At 49.9% G+C, this 20,133-nt stretch overlaps 1 protein-coding gene across 3 annotated transcripts in view; it reads left to right on the top strand.

The window, feature by feature from the left end:
- RAB40C (RAB40C, member RAS oncogene family) overlaps positions 1-8,040 on the top strand; it is a 42,876-nt gene extending 34,836 nt beyond the window's left edge. For all 3 annotated transcript variants that reach the window (XM_053276345.1, XM_053276346.1, XM_053276347.1), the window contains 2 exons: positions 408-630; positions 4,232-8,040. In XM_053276345.1, coding sequence (XP_053132320.1) covers positions 408-630; positions 4,232-4,515 — 507 coding nt within the window. In that variant the 3' untranslated portion in view covers positions 4,516-8,040. The remainder of the gene's footprint in view (positions 1-407; positions 631-4,231) is intronic.
- Positions 8,041-20,133: the final 12,093 nt, after the last annotated feature.

Here is a 20,133-nt window from a genome sequence, read left to right as displayed (position 1 = left end):
GTCTCCTAAAGAGGGGCTTGTGCCCTTTTCTGTGGGAGGCCAGATCTGCAGTCTTTACAGTTCACATTGGTTTTTGTGACTAATAGGGATTAGTCCGTGGGCTTGTGAGGAGCTCGACCAGGGCTGCTCCACTTCGGCCCTCCTGCAGATGTTGGCCTACAACTCCCATAATCCCTGGCTATTGGCTGCTGTGGCTTGTAGTCCAAAAACAGCTGGGGGGGTGGGGCTGGGTTGAGCAGGCCTAAGCTAGACTGAGGCACCCAGAGAGTTGCAGGGGTGTGGATCGGGACTTGGGACCACTGAATGGACGCGCTCTGCTCCCCAAATGAGAAGCATACTTGGGACCTGGGCCTGTGTGGCTGGAATTGCTGATGTTCTTAAAGGGGCTCTGTGTTCTCCTCTTCAAGCACGCTCCTGGTGTGCCTCGCATCCTGGTTGGCAACAGGCTCCACCTGGCCTTCAAGCGGCAGGTGCCCACCGAGCAGGCCCGGTCCTACGCGGAGAAGAACTGCATGACGTTCTTTGAGGTCAGCCCCTTGTGCAACTTCAATGTGATCGAGTCCTTCACGGAGCTCTCTCGCATCGTGCTGATGAGGCACGGCATGGAGAAGATCTGGAGGCCCAACAGAGGTCAGTGAGCACCCGCTCTTGTTCCTACCGGTCGCAAGGCGCGGTATATGTCCCAGCTAATCTATGGAGGCAGCGAGCCGGTCTTGTAACAGCGAGCACAAATGGCGTCCTTTGCTAAGCAGGGTTTGCCTTAGTTTGGATTTGGAGGGGTAACTACACATGCACACTGTCTGCATTTAGACATACCCCTTGGGGATGAGCCATAGCTCAGTAGCAGAGCATCTGCTTTGCATGTGGAAGGTCCTTGGTTCACTCCCCGGTAGCATCTCCAGGTAGGACTGGGAGAGACGCCTGCCTGAAACCTCAGAGAGTTGCTGCTAGTCAGTGTCGACAAGAATGAGCTAGATGGCCCAATGGTCTGATTCGGTATAAGGCAGCTTCCTGTGTACATGGGGACGTGACTGAAGGGATGGGAGTTGCTGGTTACTCCAGTCCCTTCATGGTAACTAGCCCCAACCTATTATGAAAGTTACTGTGAGTCAATTTACTGTGAGTTGACATAACATATGGACCACCCCTACAGCACCGAATATGCCTTTTGGCATTGGAGGTGGGGAAAAAAAAATCTGTATTCCTTGCGCTCCAATCGGTGGAAAATGTCATTAAGGACCCTCTTAAGTTGCCCCAAAGAAGATGCTTCCCAGTTCCTGTTGGCTTTTGTTCAGAAAGCCGTTTGAAAGCTGCTCTGTCCCGTTCCTCCCGCCCCCCCCAAAAAAAGGTTCAGTGCCAGCAGCTTGATTCAAGTGGAGGCTGCTTCCTTCACGCAGGCTCCCTTGTTCTGAAATACTCCCCAGTGTCCAACAAATCTGGATTCTCCACAGCATCTCCTCCTCCTCAGCTCTGCCCATAGCTGGCCTTCCACATGGAACAGGGAGTGCTTCTAGAAATGCTGCCTTGGCAGGCACCGCTGCAGAGGTCGCCATCGTGAACTGTAGCAGGAAAGTCATGACTGATGCTTTGCTGCTTCTGCCGACGCCTGCCCAGGTCCTAGAATCCAGCTGCAGGCACTTGGAATCTGGTCACTAACCTGCCAGGAAACCTGCTGCTTTGCTCCTCCTGAGTCGCTTCCAGCTGCTTGATACTGGAGGAGGCGCCCAACCCGTGGACGTGCCTTAAACCAAGCCAGATCAAGGGTCCATCTGGTTTTTACACGCTGTGACTGGTAGAGCTAGCTTGCTGCTCTTCCCATGAGGGTGCAGTTGACCTTTGCTGCCAGTAGGTGGCATGGTATACTTGCTGGGGAAAAGGAATTCTTTCTCACAGCAAACCGCCTTGTTTTGGAGCGGGGGGACAGAGTCAGACCATTGGTCCATCTTGTGGTGGCAAGCATGACTTGTCCCCTTAGCTAAGCAGGGTCCACCCTGGTTGCATATGAAAGGGAGACTAGAAGTGTGAGCACCGTAAGATATTCCCCTCGGGATGGAGCCGCTCTGGGAAGAGCAGAAGGTTTCAGGTTCATTCCCTGGCTTCTCCAAGATAGGGCAGAGAGAGATTTCTGCCTGCAAGCTTGGAGAAGCTGCTGCCTGTCTGTGAAGACAATACTGAGCTAGATAGACCAATGGTCAGACTCAATATATGGCAGCTTCCTATGTTCCTATGTAAGCTTAGTATTGTCTACACCAGGGCTGCTCAGCTTCGGCCCTCCAGCAGATGTTGACCTAAAGCTCCCATAATCCCTGGCTACTGGCCACTGTGGTTGGGGATGCTGGGAGTTGTAGGCCAACATCTGCAGGAGGGCCGAAGTTGAGCAGCCCAGGTCCACACTGACTGGCAGCAGCTCTCCAAGGTTTCAGGCAGGAGTCTTTCTCAGCCTCAAGTGGAGATGCTGCCAGGAATCACCTTCTGCATGCAAAACAGATGCCCTGCCGCAGAAAAACAGCCCACGGGTTTGGCTTGCATCACTCCCTCTTGTACTCAGCCTGTGGCAAGCAGATTATAAAAGGCAAGGCAGAGAAAACCTTGGAGCCCCACATCCAAGCGCTCTCTCTGTTCCATGCTAGGAGAGGGCCTGCTGGCGTGTGGCCAGCCCAGACCTGTGCAGGAACATGGTGGGATGCATACCAGGCAAGGGTATAGATGAGGGTCAACTGGTTTCAGTCTCTTCAGGAAGCAGCTGGAGCGCTTTCAATAGGCTGATGGCGCGAAGCAAGCGTGGCGTCACTGGCCATCCAAATGCTGGTCAGCCTCTCAGAGTTCAGAGCTGACCTCAGCATCTCTCTGCCATGTACCTCCTGGTGGGAGGGCATTCATTACCCCTAGCTGTTTGGCAGCCACGAAGCAGCGCAAGTTGGACGCACGATTCTCCCCCAGCTCTCCGAGTCGGACCTCATCCGAGGAAGCGTGCCCCACCCTCCAAGTGGCGGTTCTGCTTCACGGAGCAGAGGTTTGGATGCCGGCAGATTGCTTAGACAGGGGTCTGTGGCCCTGGGTTCTCAGGGGTGCGAGGCAGTTCTGCTCCTAGGGTCTCGGTCCAGCTGTGGGAAGGGGTCAGAGTTCAGGCCTGTTTGCTTCAGGTTGCCGAGGCGAGTACACTTGTCCACTTGGAATGCGTTCTCCTCTGAGGCATGCAGCGTGTCTGCTCACTTCTAGACCGGGCTTGTCCCCTTGCATTGAATTTTCAGGCAGGGAAGCCCTCTGCCCGTTTAATTGCAGTCTCGAGGGCTTTGTCTGGAAGGGAATTGATATGCAGTGTGTCTTCTGCAGACATGACTTAGCCAGCCAGTCGGCCTTCTTGCCCGCCAGTGGTGGAGAGGCATTAATTACTTTGACAATGGCCCAAGAAACCTGATTAGCGCGCCAGAATATGATTCACGAGGAGAGCAGGGCTCATTCCCAGCTCTGAGGCTCCCTTGGGCAGATTCCTCCGTCTCTGCTTTGATTCCCCATCTGTGAAATAGAACGTAGCTCCCTAATGGGTGTGCACTGAAGCCGAGACACATGGCGGGAACTGTAGGAATGTTGCCGTATAAAACTGGTCACATGGAGACTTTGGGCAGGGAAACCTAGGAAGCTGCCTTCTACTAAGACCCCATTGGTCATCTAGCTCGGTATTTGGCTAGTTCACACGATCGTTGTTTGGGTAGGACAAGCATCCTACCCATGTCTGGGAGCTGTGCACGCTCCTGTTTTTGTGATCGTGTGCTCGTAAAAAGCAAGATGGGAGGCTGGGGAAGTGATGGTGGGCAAGGCTCCGGCTGGTTGGAGGGTTTTTCCTCCTCCATTCAGCAGCTGGGTTCAGCTGTTTTGTAGGACGGATGGAATGAATTGGTGCAGGTACTTTAAAACTGCACTGCGGATTTGGAATATTTATGGATTTTGGTTGATCTCATGGCAACGAGTAAGGCTGGAGAAATAGCTGGAACTGGATGCTGGCATGTAGAAACGGCTGATGTGGCAGTGAGTCAGCCTGGCTAGATCCTCCTACAGCAGGGCTTCTCAGCCACGGGTCCCCTGAGATATTGGACTGAAGCTCCCAGCATTGCTTCAGTCGGGATAGCGGACAACATCCAGGGACCCCCGGCTGAGAACGCCCGCTGGAAATCCAGCCTCAGAGGGGAGGAACCTCACCTGTCCCTGTGCTTCTTCCTCTGCCTCCCTGCAGTGTTCAGCTTGCAAGACCTCTGCTGCCGCGCCATCGTCTCCTGCACGCCCGTCCACCTGATTGACAAGCTGCCCCTCCCCGTCACCATCAAGAGCCACTTGAAGTCCTTCTCGATGGCCAACGGCATGAACGCGGTGATGATGCACGGCCGCTCGTACTCCCTGGCCAGCGGCGGCGGCGGCGGGAGCAGCAGCAAAGGAAACAGCCTGAAGCGCTCCAAGTCCATCCGTCCGCCCCAGAGCCCGCCCCAGAACTGCTCGCGGAACAACTGCAAGATCTCTTAGCGGGCCGGGGCTGGGGCGTGTCTCCTCCAGCCCCACACTCCCCCGCAACACCTGCTCACCGATGTACAGATGTTTACACTCACACACAACCCGTTCCAGCAGGATCCCTTCTCACGTTCCTTCTGTCACTCTGATGGCCACGCTGGCGGAACTGGCAGCGGCCTTGTGGCCGGCGTCTCGGCTGGCAGGATCCCACAGAGTGAGGGCAAGGCTGTGCCCGGCCAGTCTTCTGGGGATGCCTAGCTCTTTGCCCTGGGGGAGTGCCTGGCTTCCTCGAGGGGAGGATTCCCTTCCTCCTGTTGGTGGGGGGCAGGTGGGACTCTGTGCTGCCACTTTAAGCTCGCACATGGATTGCTGGTGCTACAGTGAACATGGATTCTTTGGAAGCGGAAGAAGCATGAGGCTTCTTCCTCAGACCGGTTCAGCTCCGGCGGAATCCTGCCTTTGACACAACGGAGAGGCCGTGGCTGGCGGGCTCTGTAGGAAGCAGGCCTCTTGACGTTTTCACTTATTTATAGAGAAATTATCTATCTCACTACTGTTAAAGGGTTTTCCCTCCCTCCCTGTTTTTTTGTTTTTTTAAAGAGAAGGCCGTCGGGGGAAACTTTTATGCCGCCTTGTAAATAGGAGCGCTGAGCATCGAATCCTGGGCTAATTGAAGTGGGAGGGAGTCGGCGAGGGTCAAGGGGCAAAATGATCAAACACTCTGAGAATTGTGTGAGAGACGCAGGGAGGCTCTGGAGACTTTAAAAAAAAAACAAAAAACCTGAAAGGAAAGAGGGATTTGTTTCTAACCTTCGTGAACCGGCATTTCTCAGACATTCCCGATAACAAGTGCAAGGGCTGAAATGGTCAGGGGGAAAGGACGACAGGGTTTTGAGTGGTGGTGGTGGTGGGGAGTTCTAACCCCATCTGGAAATCGTTAAGGGGTTAATAAGGGGCTTGCACTAGCCTCCCTTGGAGAACCTCGAGGCACAACGTTGGTCTGTACCAAATATCTAAGATCACGCTGGGGAAGGAGGGTGGGCGATAATGCCTCTGTCAGAACATGGCTTTTTATGGCTTGATGTAATTCCTGGGCTCGGTAAGGCAGGGTTCTCAGACCTGGGTACCCAGATGTTGTTGGACATCAACCCCGCATCGTGCCCAGCTGCAGTGGCCATTGTGGCTGGGCCTGATGGGAGTTGGGGGTCTAACATCTGGGGGCCCAAGTCTGAGAACCCCTGCTCGAAGGCATGAGGAGACCTGAGGCTCCTGACCAGCCCCCTCCTGCTGCATGTTCCCTGGCTGGCTAGAACGGCTCCCTTGCAACTGCAGTGTGCTTGATTTGTGGCTTCCCAGTCCTACAGTGCTCCTCGCACAGCTTCCCTGAGCCACAGAGGGCAGCTCTCGGAAATCCAGGATGCATCTTCCCTCTGTTGACCCGGCGTCGCTTTCCAAGGATCTGCATCATCCAACAATCGTACAATGAGAGTGTTGCAGCGCATGGAGCTTCTTTTATAGCGTGTCCAGGTGTTGGGGTAGGGGGGGAACTGATCTGGCGTGGGCCGCCCAGCCCCACAACCAAGTTGGCCAAAGCACAGCTGTCAACCCGAAGCTTTTCTAGGTGTTGAGCTGAGCCGCCTCCTTCCATGCCCTGTCGGTTCGCCCCGACGCAGCTGCCTCGAGTGCGCCTGGTTGTGGCTTTTGTGGTGGTTTCTGGATTTGGACAGCGCTTGGCATTGCCGGTGCTGTTGCTGCTGCTATGTCTTCTGGGCAGGTGCTTTGGCCAGACCTGTAAATAGCATGCGCTGCTAGTTGCTTCTGCACACTCCCGATGGGTTTGTCTTCCAGCTTTTTAGAGAAATGAAGCTAGCTTGTTAGGAAAGGACCCCAGGAGGACTGATGGAGGGGCCGGTGACTTGTCAGCTTTATTGACAGAGCCCACAAATGGCCTTTGTGAGCAGGGGTCAGTCTCCAAGTCATGCCCCCCCTCACCCGCCTTCTCTCTCTCTCTCTCTCTCTCTCCCCCTCCCCTCTTGGGCCTGGCGAGCATCTCCTCCCAGGTGGCGTCCCGCAACTGCCAGCCCTCCCCTCACCAGGATTGGCTGCCCACTTCAGAATGGGGAGAGGGTGAGGCTGCCGGCACAGCTGGCCGCCCATTTTGTTCCCGGCTGGCACAGCCGCCGCTGCTGCCGCGTCGTGACTGCTCCGGGATTGCTTGGCACGAAGGGCCGGCCGAGCCCTGCCCGTGCTGCTGGCACCCGCTCAAAGAGGGCGGCGGGGACAGGTCAAGGGCAGGGGAAAGCCTTTCGCGGCATCTCCATCGGGCCGCGAACAAAGTCGGCGCCAAATCCTGGGCAGGAGCGTGGAAGCCGGGAGATTTACAGGGCCTGTCCGCAGGGCCACCTGTTGTGCCGCTCGCTCGGAATGGAGCGGGGGGACAATCACTGACTCAACAGCCTGGCATTCTGGGGATGTGCAGCGAACAGGTGATCCAGGAGGCGGCCTGGGCTGCCATCTTTCCACTCGTGGTTTTAAAATAGCCCCTTCCCAAAACGGCTCCGGAATGTGCATTGTTTTCTGGCCGAAGAATGACAGGGAGCCCCCATCCCGCTGGACAGGCTGTAAATCCTCCCTATTGTTCCTCCAGCGCCCGAGCTCACTTGTACATACTTGGCTGGAAGGGGCCCGCCGCGGAGATGTTCTTGGGGGAAGGCGGAAGATGCCGCTCACCTAAGAACCGTTTCCCATTTCCTGCACTTTTTTCCTCTCCTCCCACATCCCTCTTAGTCTATCCATGTGCGTCTCAGCCTCGCCTAAATGCCTGTCTTTCTCTTCTTTTAATCTATTTTTTAAATCATGGCGAATCTGTTTGGAACGAGATTCTCTGGAATGTCTGCCAATCAAAGCTGAACTCGTACCTTTTTGGTTTTTGGTTTTAAAAAGATGTTCAACTCAAGAATGTGATCTGATCTCAAACACTATAAAGTAGCTGCTGTCCAACACTCATACCATTCCTCCGTTTTTAATTCCTTTGTACAGTAAATGTTGTCAAACTGATACGGTTTTTATATAAATTAAAAAAGAAATCTTTGATTTAAAAACCGCCCTGCCGGCTGTGAAAGTTGTCAGTGACAAGAAAGGGAGCTCTTTAATGCTGGGGGCGGGGGGCATTCTGAAGGGCAGCGGGAGGGCAGAGGAGATGGGGAGCTCGGAAGGATGGATTTAAGGGGATTAAAGGGGCTTGTGGTGATGGGATATTCCCAGGGGGGCCAGTGGAAAGCACTCTTGCTAACTGCCTCATTTGAAGTGAGCAGGAGTTTGGCCATGGACCGAAGGGCTGGATCAAAGTGGAATGCTTTCTTCACACTCCCATGAATTGAGAAAATCTCTCTTCTGTGCCAAAAGAACCATGGCTAGAATACTTACCCACCCGTCCCATTTTTTAAATCACTAATTTCAAACTTTGGAAAATTACCCCTTAACAAAGTACAATGCTTCCTATATGTAATGTAATGTTGCACAATACAAGTGTACAATATGTATTGTCGTCACTGCTCTTATGTGGACGTGTGCACTCCTTAAGGAATATTTCTGCTTGTCAGGGTTCTTGTTTCACGTTCTTACATTCCTTTGAGTTCAGTCTTGAATGTAGGGTTCCCAGGCGCTCTCAACTAGTAGGCACTGGCCAGGCCAGACGCTTCAGCAAGGTTGCCCCATCGTAGGCCTCCAGGGCATGCCCTGAAACTTATCAGGTGTGTATCCATGAGCAAAAGAAAAGCAAGACACTGAGTAGACACTACAAACCTTCAAGAGGGGAAACACCAAGCTTTTGCTAATGGACAATGCCAAGGGTAACAGAATCAAGTTGAGATATATGTGCCCACTGCCAAGAAATCATTTCCTACTATAACGCCACTTGTGTAGTCAAAATGCGTCTGGCAGTTATCTGCTATTGGCTATGTTTTGAGAGCGGCCCCATCCCCTAAGGGGAATGTTTTACAGTGAGTCCCCCATTCAAATGCAAACCAGGGTAGACCCTGCTTAGCAAAGGAACAATTCATGCTTGCTGCCACAAGACAGTCTCTCCTCCCTAAGTAGCATTGTGGATTATTGTGAATAATTTTGTCTCTCAACCTGAAGTTTATTAATAAATAGATTACATGTGTAGTGGCCACGAGACCAGCTTATGAAAGTCCCTGGTTTGAATCTCTCCTCTTATGAGAGCAGCTATATGGAATGAATCGAACATTCCATTCTAGAATAGAACATAACATTCACATGTTATGGTCAGTGAGTATACTGTGCGTTTGAGGGGCCTGTACCCAGGTTCACTCTTAAAGCGAACACTGAAATAGTCATTCACACAACATGTGAGTGTACAGATGTTGTTGTACATGTGTACAACATGATGCCTGAATAACTGGCTCAGAATTAGCAAGCTTCTACTACTATGAATATTTTTATACCACTCTTCAACCAAAGTTCTCAAAGCAGTTTACATAGGAAAAACAAATTAAGTGTTGTCACGTCGGTGTCGACTCTTAGCGACCACATAGATAGATTCTCTCCAGGATTATCTGTCTTCAGCTTGGCCTTGAAGGCCTCTCAGTGGTGCCTTCATTGCTGTCGTGATCGAGTCCCTCCACCTTGTTGCTTGCCGTCCTCTTCTTCTCTTTCCTTCAACTACATACATAAGATGGTCCCCTGTCCCCAAAGAACAATTTTTAAAAGATAGACACTAGCAACAGCCACTGGAGGGATGCTGTGCTGGGGATAGATAGGGCCAGTTCCTCTCCCCCTGCTCAATAAAGAGAATTGCCACTTTGAAAAGGTGCCTCTTCAAAAGTGGTGATACTCGTCTAGTTAGCAGGGGAGAGCAACTGGCCCTATCCAGCCCCAACACAGCATCCCTCCAGTGGCTTCTTGCTGGTGTTGATCTTGTGTTTCATTTTAGATTGTGAGCCCTTTGGGGCCAGGGGACCATCTTCAGAACAGCCCTGCTGGATCAGGCCCAAGGCCCATCTAGTCTAGCATCCAGTTTCACACAGTGGCCCATCAGATGCTGCTGGAAGCCACAGGCAGGAGTTGGGGGCATGCCGTCCTTCCTGCTGTTACTCCCCTGCAACTGGTACTCGGAGGCTCCATGAAGTTATCCAGACCCCTCTTCAATCCATCCAGGTTGTTGGCTGTCACCACATCTCGGGGCAGAGAATTCCACAAGTGGATTATGCGTTGTGTGAAAAAGTACTTCCGTTTGTTGGTCCCAGATTTCCCGGCAATCAATTTCATGGGATGACCCCTGGTTCTAGAGTTATGGGAGAGGGAGAAGAATTTCTCTCTATCCACTTTCTCCACCCCATGAATGATTTTATAGACCTCTATCATGTCTCCCCACAGTCGTCTTTTTTCTAAACTAAAAAGTCCCAGGTATTGTAGCCTTGCCTCATAAGGAAGGTGCTCTAGGCCCCTGACCATCTTAGTTGTCATCTTCTGCACCTTTCCCAGTTCTACAATCTCCTTTTTTAGATGTGGTGACCAGATCTTATTTATGTCATATTTATTTTTCCTATGTAAACTGCTCTGAGAACTTTGCTTGACGTTCTAAATATTCACCATAGTTGTAGAAGAAGAACTTTAATTTGGTCTTAGACCAGCGCGTAATAAAATACAGCTTCATTTAAAGTCTAAAATCCCAGCAATTCGGTATGCATTTTACAAACAATGTAACAGTCCCTGGCCACAGTATGCAGTATCTTCAAATTAAAATTAGAGAGCAAAAAAATTAAATAAAAATCGTCTGTGTGGCCCATAGTCATCGTGGTGAGAAAGTACAGAGGAAACCCAGAGGTAATGACTGCATATTAAGGATGCCTTCTCACCCTCTGACCTTGCATGTGGACTTTTTAAATTTTCTTTCTTTCTTTTTTCTTTTTTGAGAAAAGTAAGCAAACATGTGCTGGTTGTTTCCCTGGCTGGTTCAGGAAGTACTTGGTATAACCTCGCCCCAAGGAGCCTAATCAAAAGAGTTGTGTGATTTCAGGTGGCACTGGGAAACAGTGGGAGAAGATGATGATCTCTTTCGGCGGCACGTTCTGTGTCTGCAGATGTCCTTGTATGTGAAACTGGGGGCCGGGGGGGTGGGTAGGAAGGAAGAGTGAAGTTTGAGGCGAAACTTAATGGCCTCTCTCCTTCGTAGCCACTTTCTCTTTCAAAGCTCCTTAGTGCAGCTACGGTTCAATCCTGCATCGGAACAATCGAATTCAACAGCTATCCTGCCAATAGGCATTTCCACCTCCGTGATGTCCACAGCACAGCTTGGTTAGGCAAGAGAAACGTGTTAACCCTCACAGCCCATTGTTAATGCAGAAGTCCCTGTGATTCAGGCTGTCTAGTAAGGCAGTTCCAGTTTTTATCAGACTTCTAAAAATGGCTCATTCAAGAACAAAGAGAGTGGCTGTCTGTCATGGCTTGTTTCTTCCAACGCATCCATAAATGTGAATCCCGTTTCAATGAAGTCTGTAAACTATGAAGATCTAGGTGTTGCTTGCTCTTATGTACTTTGGAGGACCTTCTCTAGACCTCTCCCTCTTCTTGAGGTGACAAAGGTCATGACCAGATACGGGGCCTCCTCTGTTGTGGCCCCTCACTCTGGAATCCCTTTTCATTCGAGGTCACTTTGCTACCCAGACTGTCAGCATCTAGGTACCAGAATCTGTTTTGGGCTGTGTTTGCTGCTGCGTACTCTAAAGTGTGTTTATTTGTTTTAATTGGTTTTTCATTATTGTAAGCTGCTTTGGACACAATTGGGGAAAGTGACATATAAATATTTTAAGAAAGCCCGGGAAGTGGGAAATAAGATTAATGGGTGGGGGGACCTTCCTTGAAATTCAGACCACCGGAAGATTCCTACATCTAGTCAGGGAGTCTTCTGACCTATATCTGCCTCTAGTTTTGTTCATTCAGTCACACTGCCGGTGCTGAAATTGACTCTCTATATATTTTAAAAGAAGGGTTCTCAAATGTGGGTCTCCAGTTCTTGCAGGACTACAGCAAGACCCTTCAAAATATGAATATTTTGAATATTTGCCAAAGAAAAAAAATTTTTTAAGAGCCACAAAATGATCTTCTGCTGGAAAATGGTGGCCGTCAATGACATCAGAAATTATTTCTGGCCACTCAAAACCGATAGGCGAATTTTGCTTATTTTTCTACCTGCAGATAATGAAACTGGGTCTCTAAGTCCCAATCACAGTTATGCAAAACCCTGGATATGGAGTCCATGGAAAACAAGGGTCACTTGTATCTATAAATATAAAGCTGCTTGGGCCTCACTGAGTGACATGAAACTCCCAAACCAAGCACAAAATATAGAAATGCTGTTTTTGCAGGTAGGGACCAGACTACCTTGGCCAGACTAGCACAAAAATCCAAGATCCTGGGGAAATTCATTAATACCCCAGAAAAAAAAGCGGGAAAACTCTCCCAGTAGAAAAGACAGAGAATGATACCTCATCGACAAAGAAAAAGACTAGAGTCACAGAGATATTCCTATGTTTGCAAACTGCAAGTCCTTTTTGAACTATCTAGCTCAGTATTGTTTTCACAGACTGGCCAGCAGCTTCTCCAAGGTTGCAGGCAGGAGTCTTTCTCAGCCCTATCTTGGAGATGCTGCCAGGGGAGGGAACTTGGAACCTAGATGCTCTTCCCAGAGCGGCTCCATCCCCTAAGAAGGGGAATATCTTACAGTGCTCACACTTCTGGTCTCCCATTCATATGCAACCAGGGTGGGCCCTGCTTAGCTAAGGGGACAAGTCATGCTTGCGACCACAAGATCAGCTCTCCTGCTTCTCTCAGTCATAGGAACACAGGAAGCTGCCATATACTGTCAGACCATAGGTCCATCTCGCTCAGTATTGTCTATACAGACTGGCAGCAGCTTCTCCAAAGTTGCAGGGTATGCAAGGTTGCATATCTCCAAGGTCATTTCTGAGGCTGTGCGCATCACGACACAGCATCATTGTGCTTGGAGTCTTTTCCAGCCTCTGTGTGTGGCAACCAGCGAAACGGAGCCAGGTGGGGAAACCTGCCGAGAATTGACAGCCTCTCGTCGTGCGCTTGTATCCAGCAGCCCTACGTTGTGGGAAGGCGCAGAGAAGGCGCAGATACCGGCCTGAGGGCAACTCGGACATCTGGTTGCAGAGGAGAGGAGAGGAGAGCTGGTCTTGTGGTAGCAAGCATGACTTGTTCCCTTAGCTAAGCAGGGTCTGCCCTGGTTGCATATGAATGGGAGACTTGATGTGTGAGCACTGCAAGATATTCCCCTCAGGGAAGAGCAGAAGGTTTCAAGTTCCCTCCCTGGCAGCATCTCCAAGACAGAGCGGAGAGAGACTCCTGCCTGCAACCTTGGAGAAGCTGCTGCCAGTCTGTGAAGACAATACTGAGCTAGATAGACCAATGGTCTGACTCATATGGCAGTTTCCTATGTTCCTATGTTCAGCCACAGGGCTGTCTTTTGAACTGGGCTGTCCCAAAGAAGATGCAGACCTCTCTCTTGCCCTGTTATGATGTTGTTGTCCCGAGGAGGAGGAGGAGGAGAAGCAGCCCGGATCCTGGGTCAAGGGGTCACGGCAGAGGTCGCCGGAGCGCGCTTGGATCAAACGGCAGGGGCCATAATTTCCTGCGCTCGGTAGGCCTCTCCTCCCCAGCCGGGGCTGTCGCTGTTAGACACAAAGGTTGCTGACAGACGCCTTGTTCCTGCCTCCCGGCTTTTGATCTCTGTGGCATGGGCGTGAGGCATCTGAGGATTGCGTGTGAAATGCATGGGGGCTTTGTCAGGAGGCCTCGCTCGGGACCTGGTTTCTGCAGACCGCAGGGGAGGCGTGGACGGAGCTCAATGGGAACCCGCCTTGGCTCAGGGCTTCTTCGAAGATTATGTCCCCCCTCTCCTACTACACAAGCAGCCGGCAGAGTCCTCCTTTCCGCCCCATCCAAGAATATTGTCTTACACTCACTCCAGATTTTTTTTTTTTTTAAAAAAAAATCAGAAAAGCAAGGAGAAGAAAAAGTGAAAGGGGAAAATAAGAGCAAAAGACATGGTAGTGGAAAGAACGGAACAGGGAACAGAAGAGAAAACTGGAGGTGCTTTGCAAAGCATAGGAGAATAAGGGAAGGCGCGACTATAGTTTTTCAGTATAAGTTTATGTCCATTTTCTGTTTATTTCTTTTTATCTTCTCTGCCCAACTCCTTAGTAAACACGCAGGCCCAGCTACACATATCCCCTGCTATAATTGATCAAAGAGGCATTTTTTAAAAGTGGTGATTCTCTTTATGTTTAGCAGGGGGAGAGCAACTGGCCCTATCCAGCCCCAGCACAGCATCCCTCCCGTGGCTGTTGCTGGTGTCGAGCTTCTGTTTCTTTTTAGATGGTAAGCCCTTTGGGGGCTGGAAGCCATTTTATTTATCTATTTGTATCAATGTAAACTACTTTGGGAACTTTTGTTGAAAAGCAGTGTGTAAATATTTATTGTTGTTCTCCATGGGCGTCATCAATGCTCTAGCACAGCTGCAGGTTTGTTTCAGTATGGTACAGGGAGTGAGCCGGAGACCTTCTCTATGCGAGCTGCCATCTTTCCTCAGGAAGCGCCTTTCACCATTAAGCCATCTAGCTCCATATGGCCTACACCAGGGATTCTCAGCGTTGGGTCCCCAGATGTTATTGGACTTCCATAATCCCCAGCCCCAAAGGCCTTTGGTTGGGGATTATGGGAGTTGAAGTTCAAGAACATCTGGGGACCCAACGCTGAGAATCCCTGGTCTACGCGAACTGGTAGTGGCTTCTCCAAGATTTCAGGCAGGCGTCTCTCCCAGACCTACCTGGAGATGCTGCTGGGGATTGAACCTGGGACCTTCTGCAGGCAAAGCATCTCTGCCACTGAACTACTCTGTCCCCTAAGGGGAATCTCTTACAGCACTCATGTGTAGTTACCCGTCCAAATGCAAACCAAGGCAGACCCTGCTTAGCAAAGGGCGGCAATTTGCTAAGAGAGGAGAGCTGGCGAGCTGGTCTGGTGGCAGGAAGCATGACGCATGACTTGTCCCCTTAGCTAAGCAGGGTCCGCCCTGGTTGCATATGAATGGGAGACTAGAAGTGTGAGCACTGGGAGATATTCCCTTTAGGGGATGGAGCTGCTCTGGGAACAGCAGAAGGTACCAAGTTCCCTCCCTGGCAGCATCTCCAGGATAGGGCTGAGAGAGATGCCTGCCTGCAACCTGGGAGAAGCTGCTGCCAGTCTGTGAAGACAATACTGAGCTAGATAGACCAATGGTCTGACTCAGTATATGGCAGCTTCCTGCGTTCCTAATTCAGTTCGCTACCACAAAGCCAGTTCTCCTCCCAACAGCACACATCATGCACAACAATAAGCACTGTTGTGGGGGGTGAGAGGGGGGGGAAGCATGCACATTAACCACATCTGCATAATTAATGCAGATTGCAGAATCTTTTTTATTTCTAGATTCAGAATCTCGATTCCACACACACACACCACACACACCCCCGCCTCAGCCTTGCTTGGCCTGCTACCACTACCCATTTACCCAGCTGCATCCTATATTCCAAAAGAGACATGCATGGTGGCAGCTGATCTTTCTGGTGTGATCTTGCACCCAAGACCACAATGGTTGGGGCAGTGGTGCTTTCCATGAGCGGCTCAAAAAACGGACGCTTCTGCAGACTGAACTTTGCTTGGACCTCCACAAGGGAGAAGTGAATCCTGATGGCATCAAATCCACGTACCGACTCTCTCGGACTTCCTCTGGCTTGAAAAACGACGCAGGTACGTGAAGCTGTTTTGTTGGCTGGGAACTCCTCCTAGCAACAGGCGGCACACAATTCTCCCGGGGGATTTATTTTAGCTCTAACAACTGTTCTGTGTAGGGCCGGGTGCTAGACTTTTTTCCATCACAGCTCTTTAGAGGCTTAGCAGCAACCAACAACAGGCTTTCCCAAGAGTTCGTCTGGCATCCTTAGTCGGACAATCTTGACAAAGTCCAGGAGACAGACCCACAAACGCTGGACTTTTCAGGGGTCTCATTTCAGGGGATGGGTGTTCATAGTGATTTTTGGCACCCTCGGCCCTCCTAGAGAGAGGAGGCCGTGGTATTGCACTTGCCACTTTCTGTGTGTGATCACCCCTTCTTTCTCTCTGTCCCCAGTCTGGGTAAAACTGTGTTCATTTTTGCACAGAGGACTGGGTTGGGATAAGGGTCAGGGGGGTAACAATGAACAGATGGTTGTAGTCTGTCCCTGGAGAGATCTTTGGAGGACACTGCTCTGCCCTTTTTCATTTCCCTTCCTCTGACAACATCGATGACATTTTATAGTTGCCTCTTTCTCCCCCCACCCCGGATGCAAAGCCGCATTGAGTACCTTGCCTTGGGCTGTCCATGGACAAGGCGCTCCTGGAGGAAACCTGGTGTAAATTGGGGAGGAGAAGTCACAAGCAGGAATGGCCCCTTTTGCTAAGTAGGCTATGCTCTGGTTTGCATTTGGATGGGCGACCGCATGTGAGCGCTGTGAGATATCCCCTTAGGGGGTGGGGGCTGTAGCTAAGTGGAAGACCATCTGCTGTGCATGCAGAAGAACCTAAGTTCAATCCTGGCAGCGTCTCCTGACAGGGCTGGGAGACACGCCTGCCTGAAACCTTCGACAGCTGCTGCCAGTCAGTGTTGACAATAGTGAGCTAGAAAGGGTCTGATGCAGGAAAAAGTTGTGGGTTTTTTTGAGGGGGGATGGGGCTGTAGCTCAGCAGTGGAACATCTGCTTTGCATGCAGAAGGTCCCAGGTACAATCCTGGCAGCATCTCCAGGTCGGGCTGGGTGAGACTCCTCCCTGAAACCTTGGAGAGCTGCTGCCAGTCAGAGTAGACAATACTGAGCTGGATGGACCCATGGTCTGACTCAGTAGAAGGCAGCATTCTGTGTTCCTAGATTGCTTATTCTCTAGCAGAGAGTTGAACTCAAGAATAACATCTGTTCAGAGAGCTTCTCCCCAGTGAACCGGAATTGAACCTGAACTGAAAACATTTTGCTTGCCTTGAACTGGAATCCAGTCTCTAGCACACAAACAGCAGTAAGTGTTTCAGTGACCAAATACTCAGCTTCCAGTATCTGTTTTGTGTTTTGCTCCTTGGTTGCAGCTATTTGATTTGTAAACACCTTCAGCACGTTCCAACACAAACTGTGGTGTGTGTTTTTTAAAAAGATGTTTTCTCAATTATCCTGTTCTCTGCGGTGGCCAGCAAGATGCCTCTAGGATGCCCATGGCAGGGCATGAAGGCAGCGGCTTCCTAGCCAACTATTTAGGGATAGACTGCTCCAGAGCTGGAGGTTCTACAGAGCTACAATTACTAATACCCATCCCATCCTCCGGGAATTTATCTCGTCCCTTTCTAGAGCCCCGCAAAAGCCGATGGTCATTCTAGGGTAACGGGGAAGCAATCTGAAGGTAGGACACTGCCTCGGAAGTTCCGATCATTGATTCTGATCCATCTAGCCCTGTACCACTTACTCTGACTGGCAGCAACTTCAGGTGGAGGTCTGTGTCCTTGAACTGGTAACAACAGGGATAGAACCTGGGACTTTGTACATGCAAACCATGTGATTTACTTCTTGCTTGCGACCCCAAATGCCTGCCACCTAATGGCGCAGCAAGCTGTACCGGGCCGAATAGAGGTGTTCCTGGTAGGGAGACCCACTGATCCGGGTCTGTTGTTTCCAGGCTCTGGAGGGAATTCATCCCCCTTGAAAGAACAGGTTTGCAGTATGGGAGTGCTTCTAGATCCAGTCTTACTCCTGAGTAAGTTGTCCACTGTGACCAGGGGTGCATTTGCCCACCTTAAGCTGGTGCACCATCCATGCCCATTCATGTAGATGGATCCATACCTGTCCATACCTTTGTCACCTCTTGTCTTGACTACTGCAATGTGCTCTCTGCGGGACTGCCCTTGAAGACCCTTCCGGAACTTCAGCTGCTATGGAACGCAGCAGGAAAAGTCTAAAAAAATCCATCTATTTGGAAGAACAAGGTTTTCTCAGCAGTGGGAGCTCCATCCCTAGGGAGATGCACCAAGCTCCTGGATCTTTTTAGCAAGGCGTTCGTTCACACAATGCCAGACTGTGGTGATAAGTGGGTGGGGAATGTGTTACGCTTAATATCACTTTATGCCTTCAAAGTCATGGTACTGTTCCTGTTGTCATTATTATAAGCTGCCTTCTGAGAAAGATGGGATAAAAACATTAAAAGGAGAGAGAGAGCGGCCACCTGAGGAAAGAAATAGCAGCCAAGTCATCCTTGGAGCTGTCATCAAGCAATCCATTGGTGAATGGATTTGCCTCTACATGCGAGTCAAACCCAATTAATGACAGGAAATGTCTGCTTTGTTCTGGAGGGAGGCATGCCCAGGTCTGAAGAGGCTTTCTCTGAAGAGGTTTTCTCACCTGTGTGTGTGTGTGTGTGTGTGTGTGTGTGTGTGTGTGTGTGTGTGTGAGAGAGAGAGAGAGAGAGAGAGAGAAGACCTCTTCCAAGACAGTGCCCATCCCCTGCAGTTTTAGTCAGTTCTCAAACTAAAATAATCAAAAACCTTTTTAAAAAACCCGCTGCTCAGTTAAACCAAAAGGGTTTAATTAACCCTCGATCAATGAACTCCCACTAGCCAGGCCAAGAGGCATCTTTTCCCAGTGGGATCTCTCTTGTATTTAGCAGGAGGAGGGCAACTGCCCCGTATCCTAGCCCAGTTACAGCATCAGTGCAGGCCAGTGGCTGTTGCTGGGGTCTTGTGTATTGTTTTCCAGCTTGGGAGTCCCTTGTGGCACTGGGAGAAACTGGTCTTTCCGCTGGTTGAACTTAAAGTTGGCTAACTTGGTCTTATTTTATGTTGTTTCTTTTTTTATGAATGCTGCGGGCTGCCCCAAGCAGTAGTGTACTGGAGGAGCAGTAATAAATAAATACTATAAATGAATGAATGTTGAATGAATGAATGAATGAATGTTGTGTCGGAGAGCTGCATTGGAAGCAGGCAGGCCTGACGCCTCCTCTCACTCCTGACAAAGTTGTAGCTACCGAATTTCCACTTAGACCCAACTATTAAAAGAAGCTGGACCAGATGGTCCATCATATACTGAGCCAGATGGACCAAGGGTCTGACTCAGTAGTAGATGATGATGATGATGATGAAGATGAATAAATAATAATAATAAAAATTCAGCCATCCCAGGTCCTTGGGAAGGACTCGATGTCTGGATAAAGCAAACCAGTCAATAACACCTGCCTGACTGTGTAAACAAGAAATAATAATAATAATAAACTTTATTTGTTAACCACTCCATAAACAAATTGTTCTCTGGGCGGCTCACAACAGTGGATTATAACATACAATGAAAACGCATAACACATTAAATCATAAAAGATGAAAAAGAAAAGAAAATACAATGCAAAAGCAATACAAAGCAAAATATAACACAAATACAATACAATACTCATTTTACAATTAGTTAAAGATCAGATCTGAAAACCAAAATTTAAAAGGCCTGGGTGAACAAAACGGTCTTGACCTAGTAAAAGAATAAAGTGATGAAGCCAGGAGAACCTCACTGGCGAGGCTCTTCCACAGCAGTTTCTTATGTTCCCCTCCAAGCCAAGCTTCTCTGCGTTCACAGTTTAAGTGGTTGTACAATTTCACCTTTTCCTCCACGATCATGAGGGCTAGAAGATTTGTCTTTGATATTTGTGGTGAACGTGGCAGCATGCTGATGCATGGAGCATCCTTTGAACATGGCGACTGATGCAAACAGACTGATCACCCTCCCTCTTTGGCTGAGTGAGTGAAATGCATGAAGTGCCGAGAAGTATCCCAGTTCTGGGGCTGCAGCTCCTTTGCTGGGCACTGACCCTGCCTCTGAATTGCAGTCAGAAGCCCTCCAAGGCTGCTTAAATTAAAGGCGAGCATCTTTAAATATCAATGTCTGTGCCAGATACCAGTTTCTGGATTTATGGGTTGATTTCAGGAGTACCTGAATAGCACCTGAATTTGTATAGAATTTGTATAGGAGACCTTCCAGGTCTCCTTGGGATGAACAAGACTGCTAAAAGAATCCCAGTCCAGGCCAAGAGACAAAGACATTTAAGAGGAAGCCATTTAAGAGGAAGGGTTTAAGAGGAAGCCATTTAAGAAGAAGGGTTTAAGAGGAAGCCATTTAAGAGGAAGGGTTGTCTTGAGACAACCCCAACTTTGAGTTACTTGTGTCATGATCTGCAGGCCTTTTGAGCATAAACATGAACCAACTGTCTTCTAGGATCAGACCAAGGTTTGTATGAGTCTGGCATTCTGTGTTGTCTTCAGCATGCGACATGTGGGGATATACTGTCCCTGTGCATGGAAGCTCCTCCTGCAGCCTCTCTTTCCTTGCAGGCCCCCATGGCGGTTCCTAGCTTTCCACACCAGAGCCTCACTTCAGCTGCTCTCCCAGGGAGTTCTCCAATGCCTGGTCCCTTGATCCGTATCACTAGCCTGCCTCTGCAGCTGCAGATTACTATCTGCATTGCTGGCACGGGGGTTTTAGCGATGGAGAAGAGG

This window comes from Hemicordylus capensis, chromosome 13 (assembly GCF_027244095.1).
Source record: "Hemicordylus capensis ecotype Gifberg chromosome 13, rHemCap1.1.pri, whole genome shotgun sequence".
Classification (NCBI taxonomy): Eukaryota; Metazoa; Chordata; class Lepidosauria; order Squamata; family Cordylidae; genus Hemicordylus; species Hemicordylus capensis.
Note: the sequence above shows the minus strand (reverse complement) of the source record. Positions and strands in the feature narration are given on the sequence as shown.